This window comes from Pteropus alecto, unplaced genomic scaffold (genome assembly GCF_000325575.1).
Source record: "Pteropus alecto unplaced genomic scaffold, ASM32557v1 scaffold45, whole genome shotgun sequence".
Classification (NCBI taxonomy): domain Eukaryota; kingdom Metazoa; phylum Chordata; class Mammalia; order Chiroptera; family Pteropodidae; genus Pteropus; species Pteropus alecto.
The window spans coordinates 8,223,529-8,241,708 of NW_006442491.1; the positions used below are offsets into that span (position 1 = coordinate 8,223,529).

General features: G+C 34.0%; 1 protein-coding gene across 1 annotated transcript in view; it reads left to right on the forward strand.

Moving 5' to 3' along the window:
• ESF1 (ESF1 nucleolar pre-rRNA processing protein homolog) overlaps positions 1-16,107 on the forward strand; it is a 59,855-nt gene extending 43,748 nt beyond the window's left edge. Inside the window, exons 10-14 of the mRNA XM_006921581.3 lie at positions 1,601-1,722; positions 3,670-3,757; positions 10,692-10,774; positions 13,519-13,665; positions 15,267-16,107. Of these exons, the coding sequence (XP_006921643.1) occupies positions 1,601-1,722; positions 3,670-3,757; positions 10,692-10,774; positions 13,519-13,665; positions 15,267-15,560 (734 nt within the window). The 3' untranslated portion in view covers positions 15,561-16,107. The remainder of the gene's footprint in view (positions 1-1,600; positions 1,723-3,669; positions 3,758-10,691; positions 10,775-13,518; positions 13,666-15,266) is intronic.
• Positions 16,108-18,180: the final 2,073 nt, after the last annotated feature.

The following is an 18,180-nucleotide window of genomic DNA, read 5'->3' on the forward strand; positions in this document are numbered from 1 at the left end:
CATGGTTTTATACAGCTCACATTTCTCCTGAAAATTGTCTAGTAAAGTGAATTGTGTTTTTCTTATAAGAAACATTTTTGAATTGAAAGTTGTGTTTCTGATTTGGCATCCAGTAAATCAATGATCCTACCAGCAGTATGTCATAAAAAACAAATCTGTATAACCTCGAGTATATGTATAATTTAATACTTTTCTAAGTCATAGAAATGTGGAGATTAAGTCTTAGCTTAAAAGCTAAGGAAAGGACCTTAGAGATCATCTGTTATAGCTGTTTCATGATGTGCTTTGGGGCTCAAGACCCAAAGCACTACTTTTAGTTGCTTTATATATTTGAACTTCTACCAAATATGTTCTTTGATGGAAAAAATTGTGTATGTGGCAGGGGCGAATTGCATGCTTCTCATCTAGACCAACTTCATTTTGCAGGTGATGAACCTGAGCACCAGAGCTTTAGGTTTTATTCATAGGCTAATCATTTCTTTATTCTGGGTCAAACCAGCATTTTAGATGTATCTGCTAATAATGTATAGTATAACCAGGGGTTCAGATTGCATCCTTGTAGCTTCCTAGCTGCATGTTCTTAGGCAAGTTACTGAACATTCCCAATCTCAGCATGCTCATCAGAAACAAAGGGAATTATTATATCCTTAGGATCATTTTCACTTTCTTAGAATTTAGAATGTGTCTGGAAAGATGATCTGGATTGACCATATCAGCATTTCAGAATATTCCATTAATTATTGGGGTTTTTTTAATGGACTTTGTGTCATCTAAATATGGAAGCCCCCTCCTTCCCAAATCCAACTATGACCTTCAAAAAATACTACAAAATGAAACAAACATCTTTATTATCAAAGGAGAGAACACAGTAGTCACATTCCCTTTACTTTGGCAGTAATGAGGATTTCGATGGACTGATAGATCAGGCTTGGGGCTTTTTTCACCTTCTCATCCCACTCCAGTTACTACATAAGCCACCTAGAAACATCATTCAGGAGCTGAAGAATATAAGAAACAGAGATCGTTAGAGATAAAGTACAAGAGCGAATAACAGCATTGAAAGAATTAAACCATACAAAGTGGAATCTGAACTTAGAGGTCTTTTTGATCTTAAAGATTTGGCCTCACAGAGTGCTCGAGGAGTGATTATGAGAATTATTTCCTCTTTGGGTATTTCAACAGGGATTGCCCTACTAATCGATTTTTTAGTCACCTATAGTTTCCAGGGAATATAGGCTTTCACCCTGAGAAGATTTTTTTGTTCCAGAATTTTTCTTAAGAGACTCAAAGCAATAAAGTATAGAGAAATTAAGTTTGAGCCTAAATAAAGGATTTTTCTTCAGTGTCTTGATCATGTATCTAGTTGCTGGGTTTGTTTATTTGTTTTGATTCGGTTAGGTTTATTGTTTGCTATTAGGAAATAGCTTTGATATGTTGATTCTACCTTATTCTACGATCTTGAAGTATTATAAAGTTCAGTGTTGCATTTTATCTTGTTACTCTATTAAATACATATAAATGACCTTTTTTGGCAAATTACATTTTTAAGGGACTGAAGATAGAACATTTTAAACTGAACTATTTTTGTGTTTTTCCTTAGGTCTTAAAGAAAGTGCAGAAGAGTTAGTCAAAAACAAACTGGAAGGAAAGGATAAACTGACCCCTTGGGAACAATTTTTAGAGAAGAAGAAAGAGAAAAAGAGACTGAAAAAGAAACAGAAGGTATCAAGGATAATTACAACCAAATATTTATTGAACAATAACCATGTATCAGGAGGTAACAGGTGTTTAGCATCCATTGTTTCAGTGTGTAACCACTCACTGGAGTAGGCCCCATCACCATTTTGAGAGAAAGGGAAGAGAAAACCCAGTAGGTTACGTGTTTTCTGCAAAAACTACATAATGTAAAAGCCTGGTAAGAACCCAGAGCCACTTTAATTATTATGCTCTAATATCTTGCATTTACATGCTACCTAAATAAATTACATAGTTTAGTTGATATCTAGATGTAACCGAGGTTGATTATATTTTATGTTTTTGAGGAAGAGAGGTACATACAGACTTCTTAAGGAGATATACAGATGGAAGTATTTAATGTGAATGAAATTTTTCTATACATTTCTATTTCTGCATTTTTCACTTTTCAGTGTTATATGGATCTTTTAACATCTTATTGTCATTAAGCCTTTTTATTAAGGTTATTTCCTCTGTGGTAATATGTTACGTATGAAAAATCTGATTTGACTCCCATGATTCAGGGATAACATATTTTTCAAAGTTAGAGTCCTCAGGAATGACAGAGACCACTTAATGGTTTTCGCCACTGAAAATACTCATCTTGTCATCAAAATGCAGCATTCTGGCATTAAAGTCATTACCTTAATATGATACCACTAATCACAGAACTTTACAACTTGAGGAATCTATTATTTCTAGTCCATCCCTCTTGTCTTACAGTTCTAGAAAATTAAGTAATTCATTTGAGGATTCATAGCTTGTTAATGGCCAAACTCCAGCTTTCTCCAGTGTTCTTTCTACTATATTGTATTATCTATGTACTATGTAAGAGTATACATAATACAGCTGTGACCTTCAGTGCTTGTAAAATAGAGAGCTACAAAATTAAACGATGCAGTGGAGTAATTTTTGTACTCCTATTATGGTCAGTGTTGCTAGTAATGGATAGTGAAATGAGGAATGGGGTAAGAGCCCTGCCCCCATCGATATGCTGCCTTTCTTCTTCCCTAGAACTTACTTTAAAACTGAGCAGTAAAATATTTTTTAAATGGAATAATTCCACAAGTTATTAAGCCCTCAGTTTTTTGAAAGACTTACAGGTAGGTCTTGATGGAGTCAGTTGTCACTTTCAGAGACCTTTAGCAAGTATTCTCTTCAATTTTCATTTGGTAGGCATTTTCCCTTCATTAGTCTAAGAATAGACTTTTTTTAAATCAATAACATTAAAAATACATTTATTAAGTGCCCAATTTGTTCTAGACTGAGTGCTACGTACTGGACTTGTGATTCCAGCAGAACCCTTCCAATACCACAGGCTCTCCATACATAAAAGAGTTTCAAGAATTTTCTTCAAGTTAAAATTATTTCCCCCCTTTTCCTCTCTGTGACTTCAATTTTGATATCGAGAAATTATTACTGAAGAAATGAATACATGTTTATGTGCCATAGTTTAAATGGCTATAGTATAGATCTAAAAAAGTTAAAGAAATGTGAGCAAATATGTAGTTAGATATATAAATATTGTATAATTTTTCTTACAAACATATTACTGCTGAATCTATTATAATAGTTTGGTGAAAAATTCTTAGATGTCCTATATTTAAAAGGATATTAATGTCAAAACAAATATTGTTTAGAGCTTGGTGGGTCTTATTCAGCATACAGGATGATGTTTAGCAGTATGCATCTGATAACTTTCATTTCTCCCAAAAGCTCTACATAGTTTCTTATAGTTATTAAGCATTCCATAAAATTTTGTTGAACCAACAAAAGAATGACTCAGATGGGAGTTATTCAGTAAACATCCATTTTAAAAACTGGTTTAATTTTAGATTGAACTATGTGATTTAAAATAAATGATGTATTATTTTTCTTCACATTTATGTGATGGTTCTTGTAATAAACTGTATATATTTTATATTCAACTTTAAGGCTCTTGCTGAAGAGGCCAGTGAAGATGAACTTCCCTCCGATGTTGATTTGAATGACCCATACTTTGCTGAAGAAGTGAAAAAAATGGGTAAGCCAGCACACATTTGTAGTTTTCAGGTGGAATCTAAAGAAAAAAAGATGACATGGGTAGAAACAATATAAGCTACTCATTCTTTTAAAATTCCTAGAATTTTTATACCTCCTTTAGTTCCTTATTAGTAGATCTGTCCTGTGGAGTATAACTGTTGATCAGATTAGGAAGTGTCATCCTATCTCCTATACATACAAGGAGTAATTTTAGTACAGGAAGCTTTTGAAAACTTGATTAATTTAACAGTTTACTGGGAATTTCTTTCCAGGACAGCACATACACTCCAGGTCTCTCTTTGCAAAAGGATATGAAGAATTAAAATGTTTATGTTTATGTGGATATGTTTATAAATTTTAAAAATTTTTTACATGTATATAAGCTTTTCTGCTGAAATATACAAAAACATCTATGCTTCATGTTACCCTTTTTGAGTTTATTTTGCTTCATTCTAACTAAAAGCCAGCTTCTTCCCCTTTTTTCTTGAATCTCTAAACTACCTAGTATCTGATTTCCTATTTCCAAGGAGCCTTGTTTCCATTGCATATGTACCACTCATTCTTCCCTGAATGCTTTCATTCTTACCTTTTTGATATGTGTAAAGTGTGTGATAAGGTTCAGGCCATACTTGGACGAGTCAGTTGCAGAGACCACTGTAAGCATTTTCCATTTGTTCTCATGGATTTTGCCTGATCCGATACCACACACACGAGCCCCAAAAGGCTTGCTCCTGGAGCAACTCCAAGCTGGCATTGTAAAAGGAGAAGTATTTTATGAAGTTTCCCTGTTGCTTGTCCCTCATGACTAGTGGGCCAGAATAGTTCTCAACAGGAAAGTCAAAATTGCTCAAAATTATTTCCTGGTTGTTATAGCCTTTTAGCACTGACATTTTATTGATGAAAAGGAGATCAAGATGAATAAAGTCTATTATAGCATGTGAGATTCTTAGGAATTGGAAAGGGAAATGGAAACTTAGCATGTTCTGCTTTTTATCATACCTGAGTGGTCATTTCTAGAAGATGATGGATTCTAGTCTTATCCTCTGATTTCAGGAAACCAAGTTTATTACACAGAGAAATGCAAAGCATTATAGTTTTTTTTGTTCTCATTCCAAAGTGCTTCATTTGGCATGTGAAATCTGGTCAGATTGCAGAACTTAGGATTCAAAGAGCAAATTAAATGGTTTGATGGCTCGGGGTAGCTTATTTCTTGGAATCAGCACATTTCAATTGTGAATAAGCTTTTTCTAAAGTCAGTCTCAGAAGTTCCAAGGGAAAGTATAAATAAAATTTGCTTGCTTTCAATATACTTTTTATTTCAGAATACTCATAGGAGTAATTATTTATATCTGGGCTTAAGTTGTTTTCTTAAAGCAAAAGAATAACAGAAAGGCTGAAAATATTTTTTACATAAAACTTATGACCAAAAAAATAGTATCTTGCCATGTTTGTTTATTCATTCTATCAATAAATATTTTGAGTGCCTACCAGATGCTGGGTACTCTGCTAGGCGAGAGATAAAGCAGTAATAACACAAGCAAGGTTATATTCCTTGAGAAGTCTATGGTTTTAAGGAAGACATACTAAACAGGTTAACAAATAAGAATATTATGAGAAGATGGTGTTTTAAAGGAAAAATAAGGTAATATAAAGGCTATAATGAGGAGGAAGGAGAGTAGCTACTTTACATAGGGTAATTAAAGAAGGCTTCTCTGAGATGGTGACATTAGAGCTGAGACCTGTAGAATGAGAAGAAATCAGGCATAAAGAGCTGGAAGAAGAGCATTGCAAATGAGGAAAAAGTGGGTAGAAAGGCTGTGGGGTGAGAACTTGTGTTGGAGAAATTGAGACATCAGTATGGCTGAAGCATGGTCAGAGAGGGAGTTTGGTATGAGGCTAGGCTGGACAAAGGACTGACCCTGCAGGGCCTTGTTGTCATGGTAATAAATTCTACTGACAGTGGAAAGCCACTGAAGGGTCTTTAAGCACGGATGGGACATGATCTGGTGTATATTTGAATGTATTACGCTGGTTCCTGTGAAGAGAATAGACTGAATAAAGGCATTGGTAAGAACTGGGAGACTAGGCTTTTGCAGAGCTCTAGAAGAGAGATAAGGGCTGGTTTAGGTGGCATGCCAGTAATAAAATTGAAGGAGAAAAGTGAGTGGAATTCTAGATAATTTTGGAGGTAGGCTTGTTGGCATACTTGGATAAGGAAGAAATTTAGCATAACTCCTAGAATTTTTGTTTGAGTCTCTTAAAGTTCTTACGTTTACTGGGTTAAGAAAGAACAAGCTTTGGGTGAGAAGTAAGGTCAGTAGGTTCATTTTGGGTATAATTGCTTTGAAATATCAATTAGATATCCAAATGGAGGTAATAGTCTGGGAGATATACCGAGAAGTCACAGTGTAAATATAGACTTAGAAGTCAATAAAACAGTATTTCAAACCATGGGACTGGAAGTAGAAAGCATTGATGAGAGGAGAGTACAAGATTGGACCCTGAGGTCAGTTACCTTCTAGGTAGTACCTAGAAGGTAGAACGCTTAAGAAACTGAGAAGGAGCAACATTAATGTTTAGCAGGGCATATAGTTAAGTGTCATGGTTGAGCAGTTTTTTATAAGTGTTTATTTGAGCCAGAAGGACAGAGACATTTTAAGCCAGATGGACTTGAGTACATTTATAACACCTTTGCCCTAGGCAATCCCATAGAGCTGAATTTATACACTTCAAAATATGGAGGAACTGAGTTCATTTGATTGATGCCAAATCTGGTGTTTGGATAGGGTTAGGAGCCAATTTGAGTACTAGAAATCTTTTCTGTTTCCTTCTCTTTTTTGCCCCTTACATAGTAAACTTGCTATAATTTTTCTACTTTTTTCTAAACTACAAACTTGATTTCAAATGAATTTTTAAAATGTAGCATACTCTTAGAATGAAGTGAAAGTTATTTTCTTTTAGAAATGAAATATTAGAAAAACTTGCTTATTGTCTAATTACATAAATTTTTTAATAAGATTTTGTTTTTGAAAAAGTAAGAATGAAATAAAGCATATCACATGTAAATATACCCTATTAAAATGTATTCTTTGTCTTGACAACTGTAGAAGTTTGATAAACCCACCGTGAAAATTTAATAATATGGTACCCATATTTGATTCATTCAACAAGTATGTTGAGTGCTTACCATGTACTGCTCACATTATGTTGTTTTACAGTTTACAAATGCTTTTATGTGCATTCTATCCTCTAAACCAAACTTCAGCCCACTTTATAGATGAGTAAACTGAAGCTCAAGAAATATAGTGAATTGTACAAGGGCTAGTGGTCAGTATTAGAACCTAAATCCTAATGAGTTCCCTTTATTTCTTGTAATCCTGAAAGTATATTGTATAGATCAAAGCCAGAGCCAGGACCCATATGTATAAGAGCTGAACACAAGGAACTGCTAGATTGCCAAGCAAAGCCAGAATGCCCAGGTCCAGAGGAAAAGAACAGACTGCATCTGATTGTGCGCAAGTGATTTTGGATGCAGGAACTTGATGCAAAAAGAGTGAATCACTAGGGTATTTACCACTCCTGTATGGTCAGTACTGAGACCATATATACCCTCCAGTGAATTCTGTTAACCAGTTTCTCATAAGAAGTGCTTAAGTAAACCCTCTTAAGGAAGTTTTTTTATAGGAACACCTCTATGACATTACAAGTAATGGAGAATGGAACAGATAGTCCTTTTATAGTTCAATTTTTTGCAACATCTTTTTCCATTGATATATCTGTTACATTTTTTGCATAAAAAAATAGTAACCACAGTAAGGATTGTTTAGATTTATTTTTTTAACTATAAAACTCTAACATCTGATTTCAAGTCTCTGTTAGTATTCAACTTATTAGAGTCAATCCATATGTACTTTTTGTAGCAGTCCCAAGAGATGTGGTTTCTTACTTGCCAAATGATTCATGAAAAATAAAGATAACATTTCAGAACAGGACTTTTATTTCCATACTTTTCTTCATTTAACTTAGGTCTGAAACTTTTCAAAGAGGAAAAATGCTTTTTGAAAAAAATAAATTAAGATGTGCCCTTTTAATATGATCTTGTTAACAGTGCAGAAAGGATCTCTACACGTTATTTATCTTTTGGCTAAACAGTTCAGTCTAGCACACAGTAAATTTTTCGTGAGCAAAGAAATTTTCATCACGCTAAAATTGGATATCATTTTTAACCTTGACCATCTTGGAGCTTCTTTTTTTCCTCCCTTGCTACAGTCTTCCTTTCAAGTTTATTTTTATGACTTTTCACCAGGTTATTATAAAATCCGGAACAGTTCATTGTGGGCTCTTTGAAATTATTTCCCACAGCTGTATGCGAAGATCTTTATCTCCTTTTTGTATTAATCATACACAGCCTGATTTTTTTTTTCCCTGTCACAGAATGATCTTCTATATATGTCACTTGTCCATTCACTTCAAAAGAAGCTCTTGCCTTAAGAGCATAGGAGCAGAGGTAAACTTAGAGTGTGGGAGTCAGACCCTAAGAAAGTGAAACTTTGATGATATTTATAAGTACATGCACAAATTTAAAACAGAAAAAGGTAAAATCTTAAGATATATCATTCCCTAAAAACCATTGAAATAGCAATAAAGATTTTCATTTTAGGGAGAGAGGCTGCATATAATAATGTTTATTGGAAATGCAGACAAATGCCTTGGGAATAGTGAAGGGTGAACCTGGCAGCATGTTTATTCTGGCATGTTCTCTCGGCTGGGCATGGTTGCATAAGTACAGCAGGGACTTAATGCACATAGAGCAGTTTTAAATCCTTTTTGAATTTTAGGCTTTTTTTTTTTTTATTCCCTAGTTCCAATTATTCAACCATCATTATATGTTCTGTGAATTTTACTTTGTTACTTCACATCAAAATGCATTTTAAATAGAAAGGGCTGTTACAGAAAGAATGACATTTGATAGTGAAGGAGTGTAGTGTAGTGGTTAACAGTAGAGGGCCTGAGCCAAGGTGCTTGGATGTGAATTACGGTTTCTTTACTTACTAAACTTCAAACAGATTATTTAATCTCTCTGTGCTTCAGTTCCCTCATCCACAGAATGAAGATTATAGAAAATAAGAACCTATCTCATAGCACTGTTGTGAGGATTAAACTAGTTAATACATGTAAAGTGAATAGAACAGTACTGCTGCCTGACACATACTAAGTGCTGTGTAAACATTACTTGTTATTACTTTAGAGACTGTTGGTTTCTCTGAATTGGAAAGACAGAACACAGCTTATCCAAAAAAGACAGTGTCTGGCAGTACAGAGAAAACTGATACTGTGTTTTAACATCCTAGAGTAATAGAACATGGCTTTTTTAGGATCAGAACCTTCTTATTTTTCAGACTTAATATTCCATACCTTAGCACCCTGAAGTCAATTTCCCTTGAACCCCTATCACTCCAATAGACACAAAATAGGAAGAAAAATTAAGGCATCAATATGATCACCAAGGAACCCAAGACATCTTTATTTATATATATACATACGTGTGTGTGTGTGTGTGTGTGTGTGTGTGTGTGTAGTCAGACTATCGTAACAATAATAGCAAGCATTGTTTAGCACCATATTCCAGGCATTAACTAAGCTCTTCACATTTACTAATTTATTTACTCCACAAGAACCCTGTAAGGTAGGTACTATTATAATCCCCATTTCACAGATAAGGACACAGGCACAAACTGCCACAGCTAGAATGTGGTAGAACCAAGATTTAAACCCAGGCCAACTGCTCCAGAGTCAAGTGCCCTTAACTGCTGCTGCACATTACTATCTCTCATGCAGGACGAGAACATCTCATCTAACATCTTGTGGTCTCCAAGAGTTCTGGAGACCCTAGAAATACAAGCAGTTTTCCAATCAGAACTCACTTTTATCATAAGTAATTTTGCCTGATAATAGAGCTAGAAAGTTAACCAAAGATCAAACTTGTCTTTAGAAAAAGAGAAAGGGTTTTGTTAAACTTTTACTTACAGGTAGTTACTGTCAAATTGTTATTATAGAGATGAATTTTTCATTTTGCAGATGAGTTTTTTAATACAGAGTTTTAAGAGTTTATATATTCAAATCACTCGTTTGGTTTTTTGGGTTTTTTTTTCCTTTGTGATTTCCTGTATTCTTATGGTAAGAAAATATTTTTATTTAAGATCAGGTAGCTATTCTCCTGTATTTCCTCATATGATTTTTTTTTTCTTAATGTTTAACTCTTTAATCCATCTTTAAATATATTAAATTTAACTCTTTAATGCATTTTATTTGCCCATACACTTTAAGGTGATACTTTGATTTTTTTCTTCCAGAACAAAACAAATTGCTCAGTACCAATTATTGAATAATCTCTTCTTTTTCCAGTGATGTACGATGATATATTTTATTATATACTAAGCTATACTGTTCTGTTTTTCTCATAAATAGTTCATTATTTTTTGGATATTTTCACTCTGTAGTACATTTTAGTATACTGTATCACTATTGTAGCTAATCTAGTTAATCTTTGCAAAGATTTCCTTGAATGAAATTTTATGTAGAATTTCATTAAATATATGTATTTTATTATGAATGAATATTGAATTTTATCAAATCTTCTATATCTCTTAAAATGATCTTATGGTTTCTCATTCTTAGTTGATGATATATAGCAAAAAACTATATAATTACTTTCAGAAGAAATTACTTCTTTATAGTAATCAGTCACTCTATCCAGATGTATTGTATTTATATCACTCATAGTCATTTCTCAGTAATGTTTTTTTACTTTATCTGGTTTCTATACATCTATTGATAAAATTATTCGTAGATACTTGCATTTTTGTTCCTAGTTTAGACATTGTTGCCGATAGACTTATAATTTTTAACCCTCCTATGTTGGTTTATTGTGCCAGGTATAAAAGAAAAGGAAAAATCAATGAAATCTGCAAAAGATAGCATATCTCCAGAGGAAGATGCCGAAATAGAAAAACAAAAGGTAAAACATGATTATTGTTACATAATCAGCCAATAGTTGATATGTACAATTTAAATGAAATTATCCACATGAATTTCTATTATCCCTCTCTAATAAAAAAAATAAATTATTTTAACTAAAAATTTATAAGTAAATTGTAAAACATAATTAAATATTTTAGCAGCACAATTTTATTTTTTTTTTCTTTTAAGTTTATTGGGGTAACATTGGTTAATACAATTATATAATTTTCAGGTATACATTATAATTTGACATCTATATATTCTATTGTGTGATTACCACACAGAGTCCAGTTTCCTTCAGCTACCATATATTTGATCCTCTTTACCCACTTCATCTTCCCCCAACTCCCTTATAATTGACCCCCTTTACCCTATCTATGTCTTCCCTCCTCTCCCCGCCCCCCCGCCTCTGGTAACCACTAGTCCATTGTCCATGTCCGTGGGTCTCTATCCTGTTCATTTGCTGCTTTTAGGTTTATATACCACATATAAGCGATATCATGTGTTTTTCAACTTTTTCAGTCTGGCTTATTTCGCTTAGCATGATTATCTCAAGGTCCATCCAGGTTGTCACAAATGGCAGTATTTAGCATTTTTATATAGGACACTTCAGTTGCTTCCATGTCCTGGTCACTGTAGATAATGCTGCTATGAACATCAGTGTGCAAATATCTTTTTGGATATGAGTTTTCAAGTCTCTGGGGTAAATACCCAGTAGAGGGATTTGCTGGATCATATGGTAAATCAATTCTTAGTTTTTTGAGAACCTCCATACTGTTTTCCATAGTGGCTGTACCAATTTATAGTCCCACCATCAGTGTGAGGGTTACTTTTTCTCCGCATCCTCTCCAACATTTGTTATTACTTGTTCTGTTGATTATAGCTATTCTAACAAGTATGAGATGGTATCTCATTGTGGTTTTGATTTGCATTTCCCTAATAGCTAGTGATGTTGAGCATCTTTTCATATATTTGTTGGCCATTTGTATGTCCTCTAGGGAGAAGTGTCTCTTCAGGTCCTCTGCCCATTTTTTGATTGGATCGTTTGTTTTTTTGTTGTTATTGAGTCATATGAGTTCTTTGTATATTTTAGATATTAGACCCTTATCGGAGGTGTTGCTTGCAAATATGTTTTCCCATTTGGATGGTTGTCTCTTTACCTTGTTGATGATTTCTTTTGCTGAGCAGAAGCTTTTTAGTTTGATGTAGTCCCATTCATTTATGTTCGCTCTTACTTCCCTTGCCTTTGAGGTCAAATTCATAAAATCCTCTTTAAGTCCAAGATCCTTGAGTTTAGTTCCTATGTTTTCTTCTATGCATTTTACTGATTCCGGTCTTATATTCCTTAATTCACTTTGAATTAATTTTAATGTGTGGTGATAAAAAACAGTCTAGTTTCATTCTTTTGCAGGTAGCCTTCCAATTTTCCCAGCACCATTTATTGAAGAGGCTTTCTTTTCTCCACTGTATGTTTTTGGTAGCAGCACAGTTTTAAAAGATCACCTTTTTACCAAACATTTCCCTAGCTAATACGAAGTTAAACTTTACCTCAAACCCAAGGCATGTACTTTTGTGATTAAGAGGAAAATATCTTTTTATTAAAAACCCTTACTATAATAGACAAAAAATACTACTCTTAAAACCTGAAAATAATATTGCCGTAAGTTTTAATTTAATCTGAATCTGTCCTGTAATACAGACTTTGCTTTAATGGCTTGTCAAATGCTAATTTGAATTCTCTCTTTTTATTATTGTAAAAAATGTACAAAAATAAAGTCTTGGAAATGCAGTGAACCTTATCTTCAGTGACTCCAGAGATCCATGGCACAGAGTAATATGTACTTTTATTGAGGCAGGAATTGGTGTCAACAGCATCCCTGTGACTGACATTCACATTGCTATCTGCGAGTAAGCCTGACTGGTTACCTAAACTCTGCACTTTCATGGATATTTTCTGTTCTCCACTTGCTGCATGTAATGCTTGTAGAGTTAAGGTACACAAAGAAAATCTCTTTTGTGGAAAATGGTTCCATAAAGAAAGCCAACTATAGATGCCAGTGATGGAATTAAAGGAAATTAAAGCAGTTTAAAGTAGCAATATAGGAAGATTCACAAAAGTCTAGCAGCATACTCTGGATTTTTCTAGTATACATGGTTGTACTTGGTTCTTTAGGGTTCATATTTAATCCCATGGTCAATAGAAAAATACCTATTTAGTGGAAAAGACAATATATTAGATTTCAAAAGCAAATATTAAGATCCCGCCTTAATAGAATGTATTAGTATTGAAACAATAAAGGCAAAAGAACAGAGAAATTTCTTGTTAAAATACATATTTGAAAAGCATTTTGTATCAGAAAATTATCACATTTGCTATATTTAGTGTCATTGCTTAAAAAGACTAAAGTGAAAATGATAAATTTTTATATGGTTGACTTGGGGACTCATTTCTGCAGCCTACTAACCAGTGACACTGAGTGGTCTGGTATCTAAAAACAAACTTTCACTCCTCTCCTGTTCTCAGTGATTTTGCTTCTAAAGATTTTACTTTATTGCTGTACAAAGGTCTCTGGGTTTCTTTATGAGTTTCAGTAATCTACTATCAGTTTATGGATGACAGATGTTATCCTGGAGCATTGATGACTAAGGTCTTTCCTAGAGGGGATTTCTGTTCCCCATACTCCTGTTTGGGGGGAAAAAACACTGTTGTATATTTGAATTTTTTTTTTTTCCTTTTTATAGGCTGAAATGGCTTTGCTCGTGATGGATGAGGAAGAAGAGAGCAAGAAACACTTCAATTACAACAAAATTGTGGAGCACCAGAATCTGAGCAAAAAGAAGAAAAAGCAGCTTATGAAAAAGAAGGAATTATTAGAGGATGACTTTGAGGTAACCAGGGACAAAAATCATTAGCCTTTTAAAGCTGGTGTTGAATCTAAAGTCAGCTCTAGAGATGAAAATTGAGTATAGTCAAAGTTAGCCTTGACATGTCTTAGGGAGGACCATGGTGCCAGCGCTACCATCTTTTAGTCTTACCCAGCCAGTTCATTCCCAGGTGGATCAAATCACTTTTCCTTTGGTTGAGCACTAGGTGAAGCAGTTGGCTTGTATTTTGTAGCCCTGTTACACCCTGTTGTATAGCTTTTAATGTTAGAATCACATGCAGTACGATGCTCACTCTGGGAAAGATATACATAATTAAGTCCAACTGTGAAATAGCAAGTTCACATCACATTGTCACACTGTCATTGTGGACAGTGGTCAGTGCAGTAAGCTAAGCTTTTTTAATTGCTCTATTTCTTATTTCTGTTGCTCCCTCATTTCCCTCTTTATTTGCTAAGTCCATATTCCTAATGACCACACAGTCCCTGAACAGACAAGCTCTGAAGAGCTATCAGGAACTATTTAATGACTTCCAACCTTTAATGTGGAAGAATAGACCCAGAAGAACATGGGGGTAATTTTGAATTTGTTCAAAGGATGAAAAGGAGCATACAGTTAACTTCTACGTAGCATATAGAGAACTTTGAGGCCACTCTGTAGCTCCAATTTCTCTAAGTTGGTTCCATGTATGTGGCTGTTCCACTGAACTTTTCAATGAATGGTGTTCTTATGAAAAAGTTAAAAGCAAAGAATGATTTGTTGTCAAATCTTCTATTATGAGAACTGTCTTCACACATTAATAATCATGAATAATATTTTTATTTTGTTGGTGGTGGTGGTGGAAGTATCACATCTGTTGTCTTTACTATAACTATGTGACTTTATGATCCATATCTAGGTACATACTCATCTTTCCTGTGAGAATTATGGGTGGCAGTGAATCATGCTCCCTTTCTTGCTGGTCACCCCTGTGTCTGGCAACACTCAAAAGCCTGGCTGGAGTTAAGGATATGCTCTTAAATGTGAAACCACAGTGTTTTTGTAGAAACAGAGATAAATTTGGGGCTTGTATCTGATCAGATCTTGGTCATAAGGGTGCCTTCTTTTCCATAGTAATCTAAATCTTTTGATCTATAATCACCCTCAGTAGCTACTCATTTTGGCACCAAGGGTAAAGGTTTTTTAGATGTACTTCAAATGCAGTGACTTTACATAAAACTCCAGTAGGACATACTGTCTATGGCTTAATTATCCTAGCCAGGAACAATTCAGACTGTAAGCATGGGGAAGCTTGCCTTAGGGAACCATTTCTATAGTCACTCAGTCTAAGTGGCCAGTGTAAATACAGGCATCTATATATATAGGCTCTTTCAAGGATATTGTCATTGCATGATAAGGACAGTGTGCCCTGCACGCTGTAGTTTAAAAGTAGGCTTAAAACTCCATTGAAGATCTGTGAAAAAAACAATTTTCTGATGAATATATGCAGAATGCTCACAGTTTTATTTTATGTAATCAACAACTCACTGACTTGAAATTTGGCCCTATTTTGGGGCCTTTTGGTTTACTAATTTAGTTTTTTTTTTATTTTCCTTTTGGATTTATAGGTAAATGTTAAGGATGCACGGTTTCAAGCAATGTATACTTCGCACTTGTTCAATTTGGATCCTTCAGATCCCAATTTCAAGAAAACAAAAGCTATGGAAAAAATCCTTGAGGAGAAAGCCCGGCAGAGAGAACAAAAAGAACAAGAACTTACTCAGGCAGTAAAGAAAAAAGAGAGTGAAATTCAAAAGAAATCACAAAAGAGGTCCATTGATCCTGCCTTGTCAATGTTGATTAAATCCGTAAAAAACAAAACAGAGCAGTTTCAAGCAAGAAAAAAACAAAAAGTCAAATAATTATATGTTGTTTCTTTTTGGATTCAGAACGTGTTCTAAAGTATATAGAAGTGGTAGAAGGAATATTTATTGGGAAAAAGCTACCTTTCAAGAATATGAATAGTCTTATTCTGGCCATTGTAAAATTTCTTTCATATATTGCAGACTAATTATGGACGATCAACAGATTTGTGCTCTGTATTTCTACAGATTAGTCATAATTAATTCAACCTGAATTATAGGATTTATAAAATGTTTATATTTTATGAAATTCAGTTTATACTAGTAGAAGATTACGTTAGCTTTATTTAAGATTCTACAATTCTATGTAAAAAGTAGAACAATGCCCAGTCTTAGGTCTAAATAAGATTTAAGAACAATTTTAAAATATGTATAAGCGATACATTAATTTCTCTAAAAGGCAGAAGACAGATTTAGATATCTATTTAAATAATTTATTTTTCTAGCCCTAAGGGATGGAAGCCAATAACTTTCTTTGTTTTTTGGTCGTGTTTATTATAGTTTGTTTATGAAATTAATTTGTAAATAAAAGTACAAAATATTTTTATTTTGTATAGCAGTGATTTATTTCATTTCATACACCTTAAATAAACCACTATCTGGAAGAATCTCTGAAAAACTGTCCTCCTTAAAAGGACAACTCTATGAAGAGGCATTTCATTTCCAGGTTTGCATTGCTCTTAATTGTATTTGAAATGTTCGTGAGCTCTGCAATGAATTTTTATTTATAGTAGCAGAAAAGCCTATCTGCTTTTCAGATTTTTGGAGTGCTTGGAAGGGTGGATATGTTACTATAAAATTTAAGGAATCTTAATTTTTTTTTTTAAATTAAAATACACCTTCAAGGCCTTAATACTCCTGGATCTCATTTAGTCTAGGTGTTATAACCTATTCACTGACCACTTAGGGAGAATAGGGTGTACTGTATTAACAAGTGAAAATAAAAATCAAAATAGTCACTTAGAACAAATGATAAATATGGTAACTTCTGAAAGACAAGAGTTTGGCCAGGTTTGTGGTTAATAGTAATCGACATTTTTGGTACAAAAATTCAAGTCTACCAATGTAGTACATTTTTTCAAGAGCGAAAGGATTTAAAACTCAGAGTGATATCAGAATAATAAGAGTATATAAACAGTTTCTGAAAGAGGAAGAAACAGGACATTTAAATTGCTCATTATAACAGAGAAAAATGCAGAGTATTGTTCCTGGAGTTGTTTTTTTTTCTTTCCCATAAAGCACTGAGATTGTTAGGTAATTCAGATGAATAAAACATTGTTCCTTTTGATCAGTGTGAACTTCCCAATATTTATCTACTTATAATTGAAAGATTATGAATCTTAATGTGTTTATGAATATAGTCTAAACAGTTATATAATTATTTATATTTCATTTATGCAAGGAAAAAGGCTTGTTTCCTTTAAACTGTTTAATTATAGTGTAGGGATTACTCAGAGTTTGATCTCAAGGTTCTTGTGAAACTTAGTCCTTTGGTTTTTTTATTGGTTTGGTTTGAGCTTTTGTTTTTGAGCCCATTGTTTTTAAGTCCCTGTATTTAGTTGTAAATCTCATTTTATTAGTCAAGCACATAATTGATTATAACAAGTAAATTGAGCACTTAAGTCATGCATAGCCCTGGCTCCTTTTCTCAAAGAATTGATATATTTTAGGTAGGGAAAAAAAGTCAGAATAGCATATCATCAGGTACTGCACTAAATAAACATTCTACTTCAAGAATGCTAAGCTCTCAATAAATAATTGCTGGTTGTAAAACTCAGGATAAAGAATGGCCACTGTCACAATTCAGCAAACAATTTGAGGGTAGTTTGGTCACATTTATTTGGATTTTTATTATTGTAGGGACCATGAAGAATAAGTAGGTCAGCGGTATAGCATCCAGAAAGAGAAGTGACTCAATTCCAGTGAAGGTCCGGTTTCTCAGACTTTTATCAGTAGTCTCGGGGACCAGCTGTCATTGCTATTTACTCTCTGAGGGAGAAATGTTAGTAACATGAGCAGGAGAGTAATGACTGTACTCATTCCAAATCCTCTACTGAATAGACCAACAATAGACTTTTGCTCATTTGAATCACTTGGGGTGGAATTTTTAAAGTTACAGTGGCCATCTGCATCCTATACCTATTAAATTGTATCTATGGGGTATGATCCAGCCAGCATTCTTTTATAAAGCTCTGCTGGTAATTCCAATGTTCAGACAATGTTGAAGACCACTACTTTAGAAGAAAAAAAAAGCCCCAACTAATTGCCTTATGGCCCACCAGATCAGAGACAAATGAACTCGACATCAACTGTATCTATTAGCTCTTTCTGCTTAACAAACTACCCAAACACAGTGGCTTGAAACAGCAAACATATATTATTTCTTAGGAATATGTGACTTGGCTACACAATTAGGGTCTAGGCCAGCTCAGCTGCTGAGCTGGGACTTGTTGGGCCTCCGCATGTCTGGGGCCTCAACTCAGATGACTGGGATAGAGAGGGGATCTCTCATCCTTAGTACAGGCTTCTTCACATGGTGACAGAAGGATTCTCAGGGGCAAGAGTGTAAGTCCAAATGCACAAGTACTTTTCAGGCCTCTGATAGTATATTTGTTATTGT